General features: G+C 52.1%; 1 protein-coding gene across 5 annotated transcripts in view; it reads right to left on the reverse strand.

Annotated features, from left to right (window-relative positions):
• Positions 1-20,970, reverse strand: part of Arvcf (ARVCF, delta catenin family member) — a 55,310-nt gene that overhangs the window by 9,834 nt on the left and 24,506 nt on the right. For 3 of the 5 annotated variants that reach the window (XM_013354758.2, XM_005369950.3, XM_026777471.1), the window contains exons 3-5: positions 9,053-9,283; positions 1,069-1,227; positions 383-909 (exon numbers count right to left, since the gene is read on the reverse strand). In XM_013354758.2, coding sequence (XP_013210212.1) covers positions 383-909; positions 1,069-1,227; positions 9,053-9,265 — 899 coding nt within the window. In that variant the 5' untranslated portion in view covers positions 9,266-9,283. Of the gene's footprint in view, positions 1-382; positions 910-1,068; positions 1,228-5,684; positions 5,800-9,052; positions 9,284-20,970 lie in introns of those variants that run through there. The other 2 variants (XM_026777473.1, XM_026777472.1) reach the window with 1 other exon arrangement.

Below are 20,970 nucleotides of genomic sequence, written 5' to 3' on the forward strand. Positions count from 1 at the left end.
GGGTTTCTCTGTAGTTTTGGAGCCTGTCCTGGAACTCCCTTGGTAGACCAGGCTGGCCTCGAACTCACAGAGATCCACCTGTCTCTGCCTCCCAAGTGCTGGGATTACAGGCGTGCACCACCACCGCCCGGCCGAACATCAGAGGTCTTAAGCAGAGTCAGATCATAAGCATCTGAAGCCTGGATCTTCATGGCCAGCTGGCTATTAGAGCCAGCTTCAGGCAGCAACACCAGCTTACTACTTATCACCCCAGGCCTGTTCCTGAGAAGAGATGAAGCCAGTTCTAACTGAAATGTAACCTGATGACCTGTGGGATACTCTGTAGCTGGAAAGTGGAAGACAGGATCCCCAGAAGAGGCAGTCACAAGCAACAGGTGCTCACCTGGTGCGAAGGCTCCGCCCATACTCAGGTCTCCTCCGTGCTGCTGTGCCATAGTCAGGCTCCAGGTCAGGGCCACCTTCATCATCGGCAGCCAGGCTCCGCGTATCATCCTCAAGGCCGTACGGCTCAGCTTGGAAGTGCTCGGGCAGGGAGCGGCCACTTGGTGGTCCAGGCTCAGAGCCCATGGGGAAGGCTTCACGGCGGCCAGGCAGTGTAAAGCAACCATCACCAGGCCCTGGGCCCAAGAGACCAGTACGTGGGGGCCGTACCCCAAGCCCTCGGGATAGGCTGCCATAGCTTGGGATATCACGGGGCTCAGGGCCATCAGGAAAGCCACCTCCACTGCTGAGGTAGGCTCGGGAGAGTGTGGCTGCTGGGCCACCACCACGCAGAAGGAAATGACGGTCCAGGGGCCCATCAGTAAAAGAGCCAAGTGAGGGGCCACCATCCAGCAAGGGGAGTCCATCTGGGCCCAACGGTACCTGGCGTACTGTCCTTGTGGTGACAGTCTTGACCGTCTTGGTGACCTGATGGATAAGAAAGTAGTATATGGGCTTGGTGGACAGTGCCAGGGTTCTCCATCCAAACAACAAGTGGTCCTTAGGGGGCCAGCTCACATGCCTGTTCCACAGAGGGATGGCTGTGGTTGTCCAAGCTTCCCTCTTCTTGCCTGGACCCAGCCATACCTTAGTCTCAGTGCGCCGGGTTGTACCATCTTCTGATGTGACAATGGACACATGGGAGGTGGGCGTGCCAGGGTCTTCCTCTACTGTCACTGTCTCCTCCAGCACCTCAGGTGCCTCTGGCATTGTGGCCAGCGATGCCTGGCTACCCGGGCTCTGCTCCTAGGAGAAGGTTATCAGATGTCAAAGCTCCATGCCCCACAGACTCTGCCTTGGATTTCTGCTGATCAAGCACCAGGGTTTATTAGTTCTTCAACCTTGGGAGGAAGTGCAAGGGGAGTCCATCTGAACCCAAAGACACCTGGCATACTGTCCTTGTGGTCACAAGCATGACTTTCTTGGTGACCTGATGGACAAGAAAGTGGTGTATGGACCTGGTGGCTTTAGAGACCCGGACAGTGCCCTGACAAAGCCAGGGTGGCTCAATTCTCCTAGGTGCAAAGTGGCCTTCTCTGAGCTGCATGGCTTCTAAAGAGGAACGAAGAAGTTCTGACATCACCGTCCTCCTCAAGCTGGTCTTCCTCCCCATTCTACTCCATAAACTCTGATGGCCAAGGCTTGGAGTCACAGTTTCAGCACAGTTCACACAACCCCGTGCCAAGATCAGCCAAGAGTGCTCACAGTTCCAAGATACCCACCTTCTAGAGTACACCAGGCGCCCACAGTGCTACAATACCTTTGCTCCTTTGGCCCAAACGCTCTTGGGACATGGGAGACCAGGTATTGTATCAGACACTAAACGTATGGATTCCTGCCTGCAGCCACCTTGCTACCACCCTGCAGAGGAATAATGTGGGAATTCTAGGGAAGATAGTTAAGGAGTGGGGCTCACTTGTATTAGTCAGATTAGCCAGTCCAAAAAAGACTGGTCAGTTCCTGCTGGGCAGAGTGGCAAATGGATCTGAGAGTCACGGTCTGCCCTGGGCCCTGGGCCTCACCCTGTCAACATCTTGGGGTTGGCATCTGGCCTGGACAGGGGTTAGAACTCAAGCTACTGTGGGCGGGTGAGAGGGGACACATTCTTTTATAGCCGTGGCTAAGTCAGGAGAAGGCTGTGCCTCGCCTACCCAAGGCCCAGGGAGGGTTAGTAGTTCAGACTGCATCTCCCCCACCTCCGGAGCCACAATGCTCTTCCCTGGCCTAGGAGCTGTGCTAAGCAGGGGCCAGGCTGTGCCCCCACAACAGGTCTTCCTGCAGAGATCACGAGGACAGTGTATGAGCGCAAGTGTATCACTAGCATGACAGGACATCTCCTGGGCTCTGGCAACACAGGAAAGTGGAGGCACAGAGCACAGCTCTCCCTCCCTCAGGAGCAGGGCCTTGGAGATTTAAGAGGAGAGAAGGTTTGCACTTCAGAGGTACTAGCAGAGGAATCTCAGAAACCCATTTAACAAGAATCCTTTGAGCTTTGCCTCACCTCTTTGGGACAGTGCCTTACCAGTTACTTTCCTAGCCTAGGGATGAGATGGAATGTCTGCTCTGACCTGGCCAGGAAGAGGAGACCCTGTTCCCTGGGAAAGAGAAATAGATGAGGCCCAATGTGGGGACAACTGGAGAGATGCCAGGATGGGTGACCTGGGCACTTCTCCAAGGACACTGGGTAGTAGGGACGGCTCTGTGCTGAGGCCTGGGCTGTCCCATCTCTATTTGGTGACTGAGTTTCAAGCCCTAGCTCTCACTACTGGACCCTAGTGAACTAGTCAAGAGGGTTATTTCTTTCTTTCTTTCTTCCTTTCTTTCCTCTTGGTTTTTTTTTTGGGGGGGGGGTTGTTTTTCTTTTTTTTCTTTTTTTTTTTTTTGAGGGAGGAACCTAGGAGCTACATTCCTAGATATGAGGCGGGGGAGGAGCAAGGCTGAGGGGACAAGTTGTTTGGGACATTCTGCCAGGGGACAGGGCCCCTTTGTAGATTTGCATGCATCTACATATATTAAACATTCAAAGAAGAACCCTACCCTACTCCCTATCTAGGTGGTAAAGCAAGGAAGGAAAGAATCACAGACCCTGGGCTGTGCTGGGGATGTTACACACAGCAACTGCAGTGGTCTGGAGAACCAGGGATCCAGCAAAGGGTGGCAACACGCAGGAGTCACCCACTAACATATGGGCTGAGGGATCCTGAGTCTCTGCTAGCAAATGACCTCAGGAAGCTAAAAGCAGTTAATGATCTCACCCAGGCAGGCAGGAGTGTTAAGTCAGCCATGTTCCTGAGAAAGTCAGGCCAGCTACACATGCCTGGGCACACATACAGGCAGGGATCTGGACTCATACAAACACATGTCTCTTAATCCCTCAAACAGGAGCATAAGCACATGCAAGAGTTTCCTAGTCAAGAACACTGATATATGCACATGCTCCCTGTTCTCAAAAGCACCCTATCTTCCATCCACCTCTCTGCACCTTTATTGGTGCTAGCCCTGACATGTGATTCCAACACACAGGGAAAGAGCCACTGATACCCAGTCACCAACTGACTACTGGGTTTTCAGTGGCAGCACAGATAGAGAAACAGGCCTTTGGTAGTAAGATGCTCAAGGCCATCCCAGGACTCAGCTTCTGGGATCTCTTTGTGGTGGATCCATAGAATGGTGTGCTAACAAGCAGTCAAATGGACATTGAGCAGTGAAGGCTGGTGGGGTGTCTTTTGTTTCATACCTACTGACTAGCCTGCATTCGTTCCCTGTAGCCTTTCAGCTGACTCTGGGCTGTTCCCCTCAGTACCAGACATGGGCACCTTTCTGAATACTGTCACAGCCCTGCACAACACAGGGTGTGCCAACTATGTACTGCACTCCCTCCCTGGCTCCAGCCTCATCCCTTCTTTTGTAGACCCCATATCCATCCTCCAAACTTTGGAGTTACTGGGCCTGGACAGGAGATGGGTTGCTGCACAGGCCTGGGGTTTGCTAGAGCTCTTCCTGCCCGTAGAGGACCTACCCAGCCACCATGCTCCCTAGAGGAGCCCCACAGCACAGCGCTCAGCACAAACCTATGGGAGTTCAGCGTCCTCATGCAGAGAAGGGAAGGGCATAGGAACCCATCCCACCTATATGCTCAATGCCAGGACCATGGAGAGAAAACCAAGATGTACTAGAATACAACAGCTCGTGTACTTTATGGATGAGCATCTACAGTCTACATTATGCAGAACAGACCATGGGCCTTTATGCCCGTCCCCCTCCCTGTGCAGTCCCTGCTGGCATACATCAACCACAGAATGAGTGAAATGCGTGCCTGGAGCCTACACCTCCAGGGCCAGGTCCCTGGATAGCTCAGTGGATGGATGGAGTTCTGAACTCCAGCATGGCCCTCCTAGGGAGAGTGTAGGACAAGTCAGGCTGGCATCTCCTACCAGACAGGCCCTTGGTCACCACAAAAACACCACCTCCTTTATGCCCACAGCCTCTGCACAACCCTTCCACAGTTCACAGGAGCAGTGAGTCTGGCAGGGTGTGGCCCTAGACAGTGGCTGAAAGGCCAAGGGATATGTGGTGGGCTGAACAAGCTGGGGAGTGGGCCAAGCGTCACCATTCCAGCTTTCCTTAAGCCCGGACCCCAGACACGCTAACATAACATAAAACCACAACTGCCATGCCGGGCGGTGGTGGCGCACGCCTTTAATCCCAGCACTCGGGAGGCAGAGGCAGGCGGATCTCTGTGAGTTCGAGACCAGCCTGGTCTACAAGAGCTAGTTCCAGGACAGGCTCCAAAACCACAGAGAAACCCTGTCTCAAAAAAAAAAAAAAAAAAAAAAAAAAAAAAAAAAAAAAAAAAAAAAAAAAAAAAAAAAAACCAACAAAACAAAAACACGACTGCCTGGGCAGTCAGCGGTCAGAACCTATGGACCACATCAGGTGTGTGACAGAGTTCCCGTCTACCATCAAGAGTCTGCTCCATGCAGCCTCAGTTTCCCTGCCTATTAATGAGTTTCCCACTCTCTATGACCACATACAGGTTGCACACCTGCACCTCGCCAGTATCGGAAGGCATATAGGCTAGTTGCCGGCAGACCCCTCCCGCTACCACACGTGGGCAGTACCAACCACTGCCCCTCCCTTTCCCTCCCCTCACGTGCAATGCCGCGGCAGAGAGATTTCCATTAAACCTCCAGAAGCCGCCCCACTGGTCCCCAGAGTGTAAATGAAAGTACGCGGAAGGGGGATGAAGGGGAGACAAGAGAGACCCCAGGGAGCAAGAGGCCTAGGCCAGCTTCCTTAGGCTGGGGCGGGCCTCGCTCTGTTCGGGGAGGGGCCGCTGGGAAGGCCCTGTGTCCCGTCCCGCCCCCTCGACCCTCCCCCCCACACCTGTCCCAAGGCCTGAGGGGTGCTCCCTTCCCGAGGCATGCTTGATCCAAGCACAGGGTCTCCTGGCTTGCGCCCCCACGCGGGGCTCTAGCCCTTGTGCAGCCGTGCTTGGTCCTCGCACACGCCCCCTCCGCGCAGGTCAGCGGACTCACTCCCGCCACCGCTCATGGCCCCAGGGTTAGCAAAGCCGGCTCGAGAGCAGACAATAGCTGCTGAGGGCTTGCGGTTCGCCTAAACAAAAGCAGGTCTTCCCGGGTAGGCCGGGGGCCTCGGGACACCGCTCCCGCCCCCACCGTGGGGACCGAGTTCTTTCCAACCTGTCTGAGTTCGGCCGGCATCGGACCGAGGCTCGAGGCTGCAGGGGGGCGGCAGCTGGACCGCGGTCCGCGGGCACCTCGGCCGCTCCAGCTCAACTGACTCGCTCCCGGCTCCAGTGAAGGCGGACCTGGCAGCGGCCACGACCAGCAGCCAATCGGGCGGGGCGCACCCAGGCGGGGCGGGCAAGGCTCCGCCCCCCAGAGGCCGGGGCGGGACTCCGCAGCTAAGCCTGCCGGGTCGCCAGCTCCTGGTCTTGGCTCCCAGCATCACACCCTAGGTTTGGTACCCCACCCCCATTCCCACACTAAGAGACTTTGGCAAAGTCTTTCTCCTGAAGTCTCAATCTACCCACAGTGAATGTGTATACGCCCGTTCACCTCTACAGTTGTGTAAACTGAGGTCCCACAGTGTAGACCAGGGGCAAGGTTACCACCCGGGCACAAGCTACTTATCCTGTGAGTTACTTTCCTTGAGACATAGTTTTGGTATGGCCAAGCTGCAAATTCTCAGGTCCTCACTCCACATGGGTCTCCAAGCCAAGGTCACTGTAGAGCTTAACGGGGACTTAGTGCATGACCCCACAGGAAACCCAGTTTGTATCTTGAGCTCCCCATCAAAATATAGTATCTTCTCACCCTTTGAAGGCTATTACAGTATAACACAGTGGGACAAAAGGCCAAGCCTGGAATTGCCCTGGGCTAGAAAGTCTCTGGACTGGGGCTCTTGTCAGAAGTCCTGGAAACAGAGCTGGCTTCACACCCTGTCCTCTATGCCCTGAGTCTATTGGGAGGTGACAGATGATGGGCTGTGGGAATCAGAGCCACCAAGGCGTATCCTACTCCACCCTAAGCCTTCCAGCAGCCACACCTGGGGAGTTTGACTTCTGGAGGAAAACAAGTACCAGGAGGGGCGGAGCAAAGACCGAGGCCATCCTTGTGCCTGCTATGCTACAGAGCATGCCAGTGACACATATAAGGACATCGGTTTTGAGAGTAGAGCTGGGGCAGCACAGGGAAGCTGGGAGGGTACTGCAAGGGAAGGGGCCCAGGTTGGATTCCCTGCCTCCCCAGCCCAATTGGAAAAGTGAAACTTACCCTGAGGCCCCACCTCGCCTCCAGGACATGCTGTACCGTGACATGCGCATGCTAGGTGCCCTCTGGCCTCAGTTTCCTCACTCAGAACAGGAGGACTTCTGACCTCCTTCATTCTCCATCCACAGTCACCCAGACCAGTGAACAGAACACACTGAGAGAACGCAGCCTAGATCTTATGTGGAAGCTGTTTCTGCCTTCTGTGGTTTATTTTCTAGCTGCTAATGCCCAAGTCACAAACCCATTTTGGCTAAGTCTGAAGCAAGTACAGCAGCCCAGCTGCCAGGCCACAGTGGTGTGCTGCCCCAACCCACCCCCGGATGTCCAGGGTGAGGGTCAGCTCTGCTCCAGCTGATGAAAGCCAGGTAGCAAGGACCATGGAACAGCCCAAGGAGCAAGGCTGTGGTCTTTGACCATCGCTTCTAGGCGGCAGGCCCCAGCTTTGCCACCACTCCAAGTTCTCAACCACCTATGCTGACCTGTGCCTCAGAGTAGGTGCGGGTCACCTCTCAATGAGATTAATATACAAAGACTCAACATTAAGGCAATGGCCTCGGCCAGCCAGAGTCTCTTCCTGTCCCCATTAGCCTGTCAGATCTGGCAAGGGCCAAGAAAGCCAAGAGTGGGTAAGGAGAGATACAGCCTGAGGTCGGCAGCTCAGACTATGGGAACAGCTTCCTGCTGGGGCGCTGACCGTGAGGGTGTGCTGGTCTATCCTCCCAGACTGCTTGTCACCGAGATGGAGAGCAGAGTCTGTTCTGTCCTGGGAGGACTGAGTTCCTTGGTGCCTGGGAAAGAGCCTCAGGGTCAGTGGCTGCCACTAACCTCCCATGGCCCAGCTGAGCTGTTCTACTTCCTTTAGAAGGTTAGGACTACGAAATTCACTATTTGGTTGGACAGGGTTTTATATGGCAGGGTCTCCTGTAAACTAGGCATGCATCCTGTCAGAGCTACAACCTCCAAGCCTCACCATCCGGAAGACTAGGCTCTGGAATTGGATTCAGCAAGCTCCTCATGGCTGTGGTCCACTCTTCTAGGCCCTCTCCCCTCAGTCCTAATTCACTGTTCTGCCTTATAGAAACCACTTAATACCATGTAGTTGAAAAAGGGTTCTTCAGCCATATGAAGTGGAGCATACTTTTAATCCCAGAAGTCACATGGCAGAGCCAGACAAATCTCTCGTGAATTTGAAGTCAGTCAGGGCTACATAGTAAGACCTTGTCTCAAAAAGAAAACACGGTGGGGTGGGGGGGGGGGATGGCTCCCAATGGACTTGGGCTCTCTTGAAGATCTGGAGATCTTTGGTTCTGACTGCTCTGCATTTTAGGTTGAGTAGATGTGAATGGATGTAAGACCCATCAGATAAGGACAGACTCAAGGGCCAGTCCCAACATGTTCAGTCTAACACAGGCAGCTTGTCTATGAGTCTCACATACCAGTGCCTCCTTCCCTCTCTGGCTGAACTGGGCCAGGGTCCCTCCGGTCTCTACCAAGTACATGCTAGGCATAGTTCGCTAGGATGAAGGTCCAGGAGGACTAGAGAAAGGCTGTGACAGCAGATGCAATGCATGGAAGGGCAGCTGCCAAATTTAAGAGCACAGTAGTTGAATGCGGGAAACTGAGGATCCATAGTCATTAACCGAGGAGCTCAGAGGATAACAGCAGGCCAATTATCTGTTCTGGTGGTGGGAGTGGTTTCTTCCTACTGGTAGCCGGATGAGCCTCAGCCATAATGGAAACCTTCATAATCATAGCAGACTCCAAACCTCTGCATTTCCTCATTCTGGGACCTCCCTGCATAGTGAGGGTATAGGGAAGGGCCAAGAAATTGTGATGCCTGGCTGTATACCCCCACTTTAGCATTCTCGGGTCCTGGCTATGGAACAGAACTCCCCACCTGGGGCCTCCATGCTGTTTAAGGGCAATGGCCGGCAGAGAAACTGATGCTTTTAGGTCACTGTGCTGTAGGCAGATGGCAGGACCCTGCGGGGCTACACAAAACACTTAAAGAACTGCCTGAAACAGATGCAATCCAGCTACCTAGGCCCTGAGGGCTTACTCAATGGAGGGCAGTGATTCTGAGAGCCAGATATGTCCTGCTCTTTTCTTCATTCCATGCCTGGCATAGAAACATGGGGCTTCTGCCCCCTTGGGATCTACTTTCCTTCCCCACCCAGGCCCCAGCAGAACTACAAGTCACTGCATGTTAGCTGTGATCCACCAAGACTTCAATTGTTTCCCCACCTGGCTGTCTTCATCCTCCCCCAGACTATTACCTGTAGAACCAGCTGTTGCCAGGCCATTGGCAGGGGCTGCCCACTGCCCACCATACCACCACTGCTCATGCCAGGCTGCTGGGCACGCTCCAGCTGCAGGGCAACGTGGCGCCGTTCTTGCTCTAGTGCCCGTGTCAGCCGCTCGAAACGGGCCTCCTGTTCCTTCACCGAGGCCAGAATGCTGGCAGCCGAGTGCACATTGCAGTCCTCCATAGCCAGGGTGCCAGCCGCCTGCAGGCAAAGCAGAACAAGCTCAGGATGGGGTGGAGCATAGACCTGGTGAGGCCATTCAGGGCCCCTGTCACCCTACTCACAGATCACAGGACTGTCTCCCAGACCAGAGCATTCAGCTCTCTGGAGGGAAGCTGCATTGATTAAATTCTAAATTAAAAGCCATTAATCTGAGGCTGGCCGGAAGCAGGCAACTCCCTCCCTGGGAGGCTGGGCCTCTGACCCAGGTTCTTCAGTTTCCTGCCAAGCCCAGCTGAGCCATGGCCTACGGGTGTCTCTGAGCCTGGTAGGAAGGATGAGGAGAGCTGGTGTGCTAAGTACTATCTTCGAGGCTTCTGGCTGCTCCTGATTCTGCCAGCTAGTTCCAATCTCATGGCACCCTCAGTCCTGTCTTACAGGGACCCACAGAGGGTGGGGTCATCAGTAGCCACACAGTCAGTATGGCCAGGTGGGAGTAGCCAACAGGCTGGTTGTTAGAGGTTACTTACTCCACTCCAAACACAGGACACCAAGGAAGGGGGAGGGGAGGTGGGAGAGGAGCACTATCTTGCAGCCCCTAGAAATACGGACTATGGGCCAGGAGTCCAGCCTCCACTCACAGCCACTCCACCCAGGACAGGGTTGTCTCTGCCTCCACTCACAGCCACTCCACCCAGGACAGGGTTGTCTCTGCCTCCACTCACAGCCACTCCACCCAGGACAGGGTTGTCTCTGCCTCCACTCACAGCCACTCCACCCAGGACAGGGTTGTCTCTGCTTCTCATGACTGAATAAAACCTGGCTGAGGTTCTGGCAGACCTACATTAAGTTCAGACTTCCCGCCGGGCGATGGTGGCGCACGCCTTTAATCCCAGCACTCGGGAGGCAGAGGCAGGCGGATCTCTGTGAGTTCGAGACCAGCCTGGTCTACAGAGCTAGTTCCAGGACAGGCTCCAAAGCCACAGAGAAACTCTGTCTCGAAAAAGCAAAAAAAAAAAAAAAAACAAAAACAAAAAACAAAAAACAAAACAGACTTCCCTTGCTTAAAACTGGCCTGTGTGTGAGAGACCTGATCCAAGCATCTGAGGCCCAGCCCTCAGGGAGGCTCAAGCCTGCTCTCACACTAGCCCAGTGCTATTTCCTGGGGCTCCAGGGGGTTGGAGGGAGAGGGGGCTTGATGTTTGCGGTGATAAGCCAGCATATTCCCTTGCCACTCTCTGGCTGACCAGTGTGTTTGTTTTTCAACAAAAAGTAGGCCAAGTATGCAAAGCCCAGATCCTGGCTCTTGGCTGCAGGAGGGGTACAACCATACGCCACCCTCAGTGTGTGGCCTGAAGCCCAGTGCTGCTTGGGACCTGCTCCCAGCTGGCTCCACATGGACCACTGAAGCAGACGGCTGGACCACTCACCCCTGAACCAATACAGTGTCTGAGCTTAGAGAAGGAAGGTCCCTACATGGAAAAGCCGTGAATGTCGTCCTGCAGCAGCTCACTGGTGACACATATACCTCAGCAGTAAAAGAGCAAGACAGCTGGGGGAAATGAGGCCCAGTGAAGGCAAGCCATGAGTGCTGGCCCCCACAGCTGTTCATTTCCTCTGCACCTGTCACACAAATAAAACTGTGACTGTGACCCTGCAGAAACACTGGTGTGGGCAGAGGAACTGTCCTCAGTCAACCATAGCCTGTAGAATTAGCCAAACTTCTTCTGGGAGAGGTGGTGACCACTAGGGAAAGAAACAGAAAGGGAGGTGCGGATTGGGCTCTCTGGACACCATGGCATGCAGAAACAAAAGGCATAGTCATAGCAGGGGCACTCAGCCTGCCATCACACAAAAGGTGTTGACAGGGGAGTGATGAGCGAGCCTTGAAGAGGGTCCCATCCTGGAGGGGAAGCTTCCCCTAGGAAGGGTTGGGATGGGTAATGGAGCCTGATCACTTCAACTATCTATCTTGCCTGAAGCATCAGCCCACCTAAGCTGAACTTTAGAACCCCAAGGCAGAGGGGGCTGTTGATCTTGTGGACCAGAGTTTGCTTCCTTCCATCTTGTGTAAAGACAGCAATTCCTGCCTTACCTGTGATTTCATCCCTGTGCCCTCCAACCCCTATCTGACATAACCAAGCCTGGGCTGTAGCCCAGAGATAGCTTCCCAGACCCAAGGCATCTTAAACATGCCACAGGTCTAGGGCAACAGGATTCGCTCTGAAGCGTGGCTCTAGACCCACTGGCTCTAGATGTGGCTGGCAGAGGTCCAGAACTCTGAGGCTAAGATGAGAAAGCGGCCAAACCCCAGGCTGGTCTTCCCACTGCCCAATACAGATAACTCAGAGCAAGATCGCTGTTTCCCAGGGTACACCTCCAAACACTCGCTAGACTGGGGAGGGGTAGAGTCTTGGCAATTCCTGCTGAGTCCCTACCATCTTCCCAGCCTCTCTATGTGTACCCTGTCTGCTGCTGGATGTGGTACTGACCACATAGGCTGCAGATACCCACCTAGGCTGACCAAAGGAGACCACACATGCAACACAGGTGACCAAGGCCCAGAATCCCAAAGGACAAGGTTTCACTTTGTTTTTGAACTTTTGAGTTATAAATCTCACTTTATACCTCTAGTTATCCTGGAACTCAGTGTGTAGACCAGGCTGACCTCAAACTCCCAGGGATCTATCTGCTTTTGCCTTGAGGGCTGAGATTAAAGATGTGTACCACCATGCCCAGCCCAGAACATTTTTTTTTTTGGATAGTAAGTCAAAATGCTATCTTTAGTAAAACAATAACTATAATGCTGGATATAGTTACAAGCACCTTTAATCCTAGCACTTGGGAGGCAGAGGCAAGTAGATCTTTATGAGTTTGAAGCCAGCCTGGTCTATAGAGTGAGGTCTAGGACAACCAGAGCTCCACAGTGAAACTCAGAAAACAAACGAACAAAAACAATAAATAGCTGGGCGGTGGTGGTGCACGCCTTTAATCCCAGCACTCAGGGGGCAGAGGCAGGTGGATCTCTGGGAGTTTGAGGCCAGCCTGGTCTACAAGAGCTAGTTCCGGGACAGGCACCAAAGCTACAGAGAAACTCTGTCTCGAAAACCAAAAATAAATAAATAAATAAATAAATAAATAAATAAATAAATAAATAAATAAATAAATAAATAAATAAATAAATAAATAAATAAATAAATATATGTCGTCATGGAAAGCAAAATGTGTGATTTAAAAAAAAAAAACATGCTTCTCCCAGCTAGAGCCTGGGGCATAGGGCTGTAGATCTTGGGTAGGGGTTGGCACCGAATATGCATCTGCTGGACCCAGGGATCACCTGGGACAGTCAGGAAGTGTGATGCTATGGGCCTTGACCAGCCTTTCCTTCTATCCTCTGCTCGCCTGGGAAGACCCACACCACTGCTCCACACAACACCCCACCTAGGCCCCAGCATCCAGCTGCATGGTTCCTGTTAAATGTGCATAAAACATTGTGACCAAACACTGGGATGAGGTGAGAGGACCCAGGAACTTAGAGAAGGGAGTTGGAAAAGTCAGGACTGAGGTTAAACTTGGAAAACTCAACTGCAAAAGAACAGTGATTGCCAGGCATGATGGCACACAAGGACAATCTTGGTCTTGAGAGGCAGGAGCAGCATCACAAGACTGAGGTTAGCCTGGTCTACATACTTCAAGGGCAGTTAGCACTGCACAGTAAAGCCCTGTCTCAAAATAAGTAAACAAACAAACAAAAAACAGGGCTGGAAAGATGCTCAGTGGGTGAAGAGCTTGTTGCACATAACTGAAGACCTAAACTCTGGTCCCAAGAATCCATGTAAAAACTAGACACAGTGGCACAAATGTCTGCAATCCTAGTATGATCCTAACAGGAGAATCTTGGGACTCTCCAAGGCCAGCTAACCCAGTGCATGCAGTAGTAAACTACAAGAGAACCCTGGTCATAAACAAGATGGACACTGAGAACTGACATCTGAAGTTTGTCCTTTGACCTCCACATATGAACTGTGGCATGTGAGTGCCCACACTTACACAATGTACACACACATATACACACACACACACACAGTGGTGGGGGGGAAGGGAGGGAGAAAGAGAGAATGTTTAAAAACAAAAGCAAAATCAAAAAAGAAGAGTGACAATCTAGCCACAGAGCCACAGACACAGAGGGCAATTAGTGACCAGCATCAATCAGGTTTAGAGTCCCCATATCTGTGATCTCATAACCCACATAGGCAAGGAGAGGCATTATGCAGAAACCTTAGGCAGAAACAAGTTGATCCAGGCAAGAAGGTCTAGATGGAGACTAAAGAAAGAGTAAATCACAGACAGGAAGGCAGAGGATATGGGATGGACAGATGGGTTTGACAGAGAGATGGGCAGGTGAGTGGGTAGAGATGGACAGACAAACAGGTAATGAAGGGGTGGACAAGTGGAGATGGTGGAATATGGACTGATGAGTTAATGGGTGGGTGGATGATAGCATCTATGTCTATAGATGAATGAGTTAACGAATGGCAAATGGAGGGATGATTGTGAACGACAGACTGGAAGGTGTGTGTAGGGGTGGATGAGTGGACAGACTACTGAGTTTTGGAGGGAGACTAGGAGGATGGCTGGAAGGGTAAGGGAAGAGTGAGAGAACAGTTATGTGCCAACAGAATGAAGATGATTGTATTAGCACAAAACAGGTCATCTGGAGGGTGCATAGTCTGATGGGCAGGCAAATGACTGAGTGTAAGGATGTGTGGGAGACAAGGCAGAGCGAAGGAATGGTTGGAGGCCAGAGAGCTGAAGGAAGGATGAATGAAAAGAGACAGCCTCCCAGCACTCTGGAGACAGGGGCAGGCAGGTCTGCTAGTTTGAGACTAACATGGTCTAAGTAGAAAGTTCTAGACCAGCCAGAGCTACATAGTGAGATGTTGTCTCGGAGAGAGGAGGAGGGAGAATGGAAAGATAGGAGGGGAACTGATGGGCATAAGAATACAGGTCTCACAATGCAGAAAGGAGGCTGGGTCCTCTGCAGTGAGAGGAACCATCACTCTATGGGGAGAGCAACAGGCACTGTTGAAGGAGATGGGGTGGAGACTGACACTTTCCCCACCCCCACCCCCAACCCACAAACCTAAAGCAGCATTTGCGATCTTCTTGCTGACCCAGACATTCCTCCTCTGAAGGAGCACAGCCAAATGCCTGGCCCGGAAAAGCAAATTACAGGACTGAGGCCAACTAGGGTCGAGGAATTAAAGGAATTTCCTAAGGGTCAGTAGGGGTTGGGAGGGGGCCTGGCAACAAGCTTGAGACCTTACCAGCCCAGGAAGATGCGGGGTACAGTCAAACATCCTTCCAACCCATACTCCACACTCTGCCCATCCCAAGCAGGAAAAAAACAGGCCACCAGGAAGTAACCTGGCAGGAGCTGAATGCAGACGTGCCAAAGCCTGTCCTCTCTGCCTGTGAGGACCTCATGGCCCTTGGTCTCATGCTCTCGGCTCTACCAGCTTCCTATAAATTCAAGCCTTGGGAGGACTCCATCTTTATCTTGTCATCTTCATTGGGGTCAGGCACCCAGAATCCTGGGAATGGCTTCTAGCCAAGCTCAAAAGGACAGGCGGTGTGCCCAGGCTGGGACAAGTCAGAGGAGGTCTGGAGCATGAGGTTCACAAAGCATGTCTGCACCAAGGTCTAGACCATAGAGTCTCTGGCAGGAGGGACAGGGTCCAGGATGCTGGGCTAGGAAATAGCTGTTCTCAGGCCCTTCATAGCTGCATAAAGATGCAGCAGCAGGATGTTGTGAGAATAAAACATTTCCGTATATTAAAAACACTACAGTGTGGTCATTTAGAAGCAAACAAACAAGTGACAGACATACTGAGCAACATACACAGCAAGCATTCTAGGTGGAATAACAGTAATGGCTTCCTGGCTACACAATGCCTCCAGCACAACAGAGGCTGGGTAGGGTGGTGGGGCAGCAGCACTCCCCTCTCCTCTGCGCCTAAATCATCTACAGTGGAAGCTGCATGTATGCAGGTTCCTATATTCCCAGCTACTCAAGAGACTGAGACAGGAGGATCATTTGAGCCTAGAACGGTTGTTTTTAACCTTCCTAATGGTGCAACCTTTTAAAATAATTCTTCATGTTGTGGTGACCCCAATCATAAAATTATTTCTTTGCACCTGTAATTTTGCTACTGTTATGCATCGTAATGCAAGTATCTAATATGCAGGCCATCTGATATGGGACCCTGCGAAAAGGTCATTCAACCCCTCAAAAGAGTCATGACCCACATGTTGAGAAGATGAGAACTGCTGGCTTAGGAGCTCAAGACCAGGCTGGGCAACACAGTGAGACCCCCAGCTTAAAAAAAAAGAAAAAAGAAAAGAAAGAAAAAAAAGAAAGAGACAGAGGCAGGCGGATCTCTGTAAATTCGAGACCAGTCTGGTCTACAGAGCTAGTTCTAGGACAGGCTCCAAATGCCCCCCCGGCCGGGCGATGGTGGCTCACGCCTTTAATCCCAGCACTCGGGAGGCAGAGGCAGGTGGATCTCTGTGAGTTCGAGACCAGCCTGGTCTTCAAGAGCTAGTTCCAGGACAGGCTCCAAAGCCACAGAGAAACCCTGTCTCGAAAAACCAAAAAAAAAAAAAAAAAAAAAAAAAAAGAGAGCTGGAGAGATGGCTCAGCAAAGAGCACGAGCACAAATTGCTCTTCCAGAGGACCCAAGTTCAAGTTCCAGCACTCATATGACATCACACCTGCCTGTAACTCCAAGATCTGACATCCTTACACAGTCATACAAGCGGGCAAAACCAATGTAGATAAAAATAATAAATTATTTCTTTAAAAAATGAGGCGGTAGTGGGCAGAGGAGGGCAGATATGCAGAACTTCAAAAGACAATTGTCCTGTTGGGATTAAGTATTTAACATTCACCGGTTAAGTAATATCCTTAATTCATAAGGTACTCTTTTATTTTTACTGCCTTATTTCATTTTTTTGGTGACAGGGTTTCTCTGTGTAGCTCTGGCTATCCTGAAACTAGCTCTGTAGCCAGGCTGGCCTGGAACTTGGAGTTCCACCAGTCTCTGCCTCTCGAGGGCTGCGATTAAAGGTGTGCACCACCACTGCTCAGCTGCTCATAGGTGCTCTTATATAAATCTTTTTTTTTTTAAGCCAGCTGAAACTGGGTAAAATGGCATACATAGTGACACGGCTGAAGACTTCAAGCAAGAGGTATCGGAATGACTATGTGCACATATCTGTAAGCAGAGAAAGACTAGAAGGACCCATATCCTGGGGTCATTGTAGCTGAGGCGTCCTGGTCCCGGGGTTGATCCAGGGCTCCAAGTATGCACAGTTGAGGAGCAGGGTTGTGGGTATAATCAAGTGGAAGAAAGGGGAAGAGAAAGTCATCTTTTCAACCAGGCTTTGGAGACATCAAGTCTGCTGGGGAGGAAGAGGGGTGGGGAGGCAAGGGGAGAAGGATGAGGGAGGAGTCTGCTGCCCAGAGAAGCAGCTGGATTTTCAGGCAGCCTGGAAAACCTAATCAGATACAGCCTGGAAAATTAGATTTCCCACAAAGAGACAGAACATTCTGGCAGAGGGTCGGGTGGAGGTGGGGCGGGGAGACACACTCCTCAGGGACTTCTATCTTCTAGGGTGTGCTCGCCTCAACAGCACTGCTTTAGGAAATGGACCTCCTGAGTAAGGAAATCCTCAGGGGGTTCTTGCCTTACACACTTTGGACCAAGGGCTGTCCAGGGTCAAGGAAAAATGGTTGACCCTAGGACAGAGGGCCTCTGAGTAGAGAGATCCAGGGAGATTAGGATTATGTCAGGGCTCATTTGAGAGGCTGGGGCTCTGATCACAGACAGAGAGCTACTTTGGCGCCCGAGGTCCAGTGAAGGAGCGCTTCTGGGGGCTGTCAGTCAGTGAAAGATGTACTGTCAGGCAGGTGGGCATGTCAGCATTCTAGTAACTGTGTCCTCTTCTGTAGATGGCCTGAGCCACAGAGAGCTACTGTTCAAGATTTGGCTCAAGATTTCTCTGGGGAAAGACACTTGTTCTCTGGTTTCCTTCAAGCCTCCATGTTCCATGAGATTCATCTCTCCATAAGGACATAGGGGATATGGAAGATATATGTCCCCTACCCCATCTGTGCCTGCCACAGACACCAGCTTACAACCTTTGCAAGCTCTGAAGTGTCTCTTAAGTAGCTGGTGTCAACCGTGAGGACCAAGGGTGCTCCCCCAGTGTGTGTCCTCTCATCTGGAAATGGAGCCACTCCCCACTTGGTTGGAGGTGTTGTTGGGCTACAATGACCACCATGGCAGAAGTCCCTCCATGACAATTCCCTTTCCTCCTCAAACAAGCTTAGAACACTCCATCCAATTACAAAGCCCACATGCTGCGGAGGGACCGGCCTACTGCTTTCACCCCTCTGAAAGTCAGTCAGATGGAAATTGTCAGTGGCTTCCCATCCCAAGGAGACAGGAAGGAAGGTGTAGAGGTCCCAGGCACAGAACCATGAAGATCAAGGTACCCTGAAGAGGGGACTGAGGTTCTCAGCAGGTTTGGGAGGCCCACTCTTATCCCTACTGGTACTTATGGCCCCTTAGGGGCCCTGTCAAGGACAGTGTCCTGCAAGATAAGGGCCTCAGCTGGGCAGGTGCTGCAGTCACTGACTGCTGGCTGCCAGCCCTGCAGACTGTGCTGTTGGCTTGCTATGTCCTTCCACCCGCCCCGCCCCCTGCCTCAGATGGTGGGACCCCTTCTGCCAGGCCCCTCCATTACCATGGCAACACTCAGGCTTCTCTAGAGGGACAGAGCTTCTTTGTGGTGACACAAAGCCCCTTTGAGGTGCGCCCCCCCTGCTGTAGTCAGAGAGCCTCTGAAGGACAAAGGTGGCCCCCAGTCCAAGCTCCCAGGATACAAAGCCAAGGAGATGGGATAGGGAAGCCTAGTGGTTGGCACTGTGCTCTGACTACCCATGGAACTGGCCGTAGGTCAGGGAAAGTTGGTTAAGGATTGTCAGACAGACCCCAGCACAAGCAGGAGCTGTTCTCAATGCTTCAGAGTCTTACTGTCTCCTGTATCCTTGTGACAACGAAGACACTGCTAGGTGGTGAGAAAGGGACTCTCATGGGATATGAAACACCTGAACTGGCAATGAGGACAGTGCTGGGCTGAAGACCCCATGGAAACTGGGATGCTGGAAGTCCTCTGCAGATAGGCACATAGGGTCAGACAGCTTCTGGGCTGGAAGGAGAGGTTCAATACCAAGTCTGCTGAGCAGTCTTGGTGATGACACCCAGGTCTTGCTCCAGCTCTCTGTCACTTTTATTTCTCTGACATCAGTTCCCCTTGCCAGAGGATCTCAACTTCCTGCTTGTCCTAGAAAAAAATGTAGGCTAGACCAGCTTTGCTGTGGCTACACTCCAGGACAGGCATGGTGAGGAGAGTCTCACTGTGGACTGGCTCATTCCAAGGTTGGGGACAGTTTAAGTCCCACGCATGGTGACAGGCATCCCATGTAGACCCTCCCTAGTGCAGTAGCTATATATGTGCTCCATTATCACAGTTCAGGAGGCCAAGAGATGGCCAGGCCCCCTGAGAGCAAGCCTCGGCCAGAGGTAGCCCAGACGTCGATCCCCCTCCCAGCTATCCTGGCCTGAAGGGGTCCTGCCCACCCTGACTGATGCTGACCAGGCACTTGGCAGTGCCCTCGCATGCTGGGCTCTCTGCCCAGAGGTCCTCACCAAGTGACCCCAGTCTGACCCACAACAGCTTTGCTAACTAAGCCCTGAGTGGGGTAATGAGTCCTACTGGCAGTATGAGACAGCATGGGCTCTGGTGGAGTGGAGGGGAAATCCATCCTTTTGTGTAGAAGTGTACCCAAGCTTCAGAGACACCAGCCAAGAGACCATTCTCAACTCGGCAGCATCTGTGAATCAGGAAGCAGCACATGTGGCTCTAACACAGGCCCCAGTTACCCTCCCCAGCCCGCTTCCCCATGGGCATTCAAGCTATCTGCTGACACTGTGGACATGGGGACACTATGCAGGGATGTGCAAATCCCCTCAGTCAGCACACATAGGCTCACACAGAACATTCAGGGGCTCCTCTACCAGGAAGGCTGCTTAGCCGGTACCTAACCCATCCTCCCTGCTGAAGCCTGCTCAATTGGGAGTACCCACACTAACAGGCCAGGGACCACCAACACAAACAAGCGAGAAGAGTCCTGCCTCGTAAACAAACAGTGGGAACGGGCGAGGGCTTTTCCCTCCCTCACCCAGTGCAGACTTGGCCCTCCAGTGCTCTGGCTTCCCCACTCACAGGCCCCAGAGCCTCTGGGAACCGGACTTGCTTTTATCCAAACGCTGTCATCAAGAGTGGGAATGCTGATGATGTGGAGATCCTTTTACTGGAGAGGGTGGAGATGTTTTCTGAGACAGGAGCCTTCTATATATCCCACCTCCATAAACATTCCCCTCCTAAAAGGATCCCTAAATTATCAGCATTCCCTGTTCTTAGTGACAGCATTTGAGACAGGATCCTTCTACGTATCCCAGGCTCAATAGGCAGGCAAGGTTGAGCCTGAACTTCTGTACCTCCTGTTTTATTACAGGGACATAGTACCATGCCGTACTAGTAACCGAACCCAGGGCTCTGTGTATGCCAGGTACTCTGTCACTGAATTACACTCCCAGCCAGGTATGGGGATCTCCTCAAAGTCAACCACAGGCCTATGTCGCAACCACACTTCCACTGTGAGAGGCCTGGGAAAGCTGCCTTCAGCAGAGTCACACGAGTGCACTTCCTAGCACAGAAGTGAGAAACTATGGCCATGACCCTCAAAAAGGTTAAAGATGTTGTGTGATGGACTGGAAACAGGACACAATGAAAAGGAACCACCATAAATGCCTTTTACAAAACCACAGCAAAAGCAGTCGATTACAGAGAGGAGTAGCAGCGGCAGAAAATCATGCCTTGTGGGGTGGAAAGCAAACTCAAGCTGCAACAAGCACAAAATGACAAAACGAGCAAAATGGCCGGGAGACTCCCAGAGCAGAAGAGAAGAGTTTCAACCACACCACAGAGACCCGCTCAGAAACTGCGCAGGGGGGCTTGTTGGGAACCCGGGCAGGTCAGCTTTCTGTCCAAGAAGAGGCTGTCTTCAACTGTTTCTACTGTTAATAATAACACCACACACCAAGGATGTGAGGTTAGTGAGAAAAGCGGCTGACTCAGGCTTATGATTCTGGTCTAAGGTCAAGAGGCTGCATCCAAGGTGGCCTTGTGGGTAGGGCTGCAGGTATAGGACATCACATTCTAGAGACATGGAACACAAGAGACCCACGCAACTGGCCTGTACGGCAGACCCACTCTTAGATAACCATCAACAATTAAACAAATAGGTTAACCTATTCACGAGGGCAGAGCCCTAATCACCTCAAGCCTCTGTCTGGCCCCAGTTCTTATTATCTTATAAAGTGAAATTAAATTTCAGCCTGAGGTCTGGAGGAAACAAGTCATATTCAACCACAGCAGAAGCCCTAGCAACCAGGGACACGTCTCTCAGCATTTTAGACGTTTGGTCCCATTTCTTCCAGTCTCCTCAGGGGCTGTGCCTATTGTGTAGCACAAGCACTCTGCCTGGATCCGACCCACTGGGCTTGGCCTGGATCACTTTCCCACCAGACTGTGTCAAG

This window comes from Microtus ochrogaster, unplaced genomic scaffold, assembly GCF_000317375.1.
Source record: "Microtus ochrogaster isolate Prairie Vole_2 unplaced genomic scaffold, MicOch1.0 UNK68, whole genome shotgun sequence".
Lineage (NCBI taxonomy): Eukaryota > Metazoa > Chordata > Mammalia > Rodentia > Cricetidae > Microtus > Microtus ochrogaster.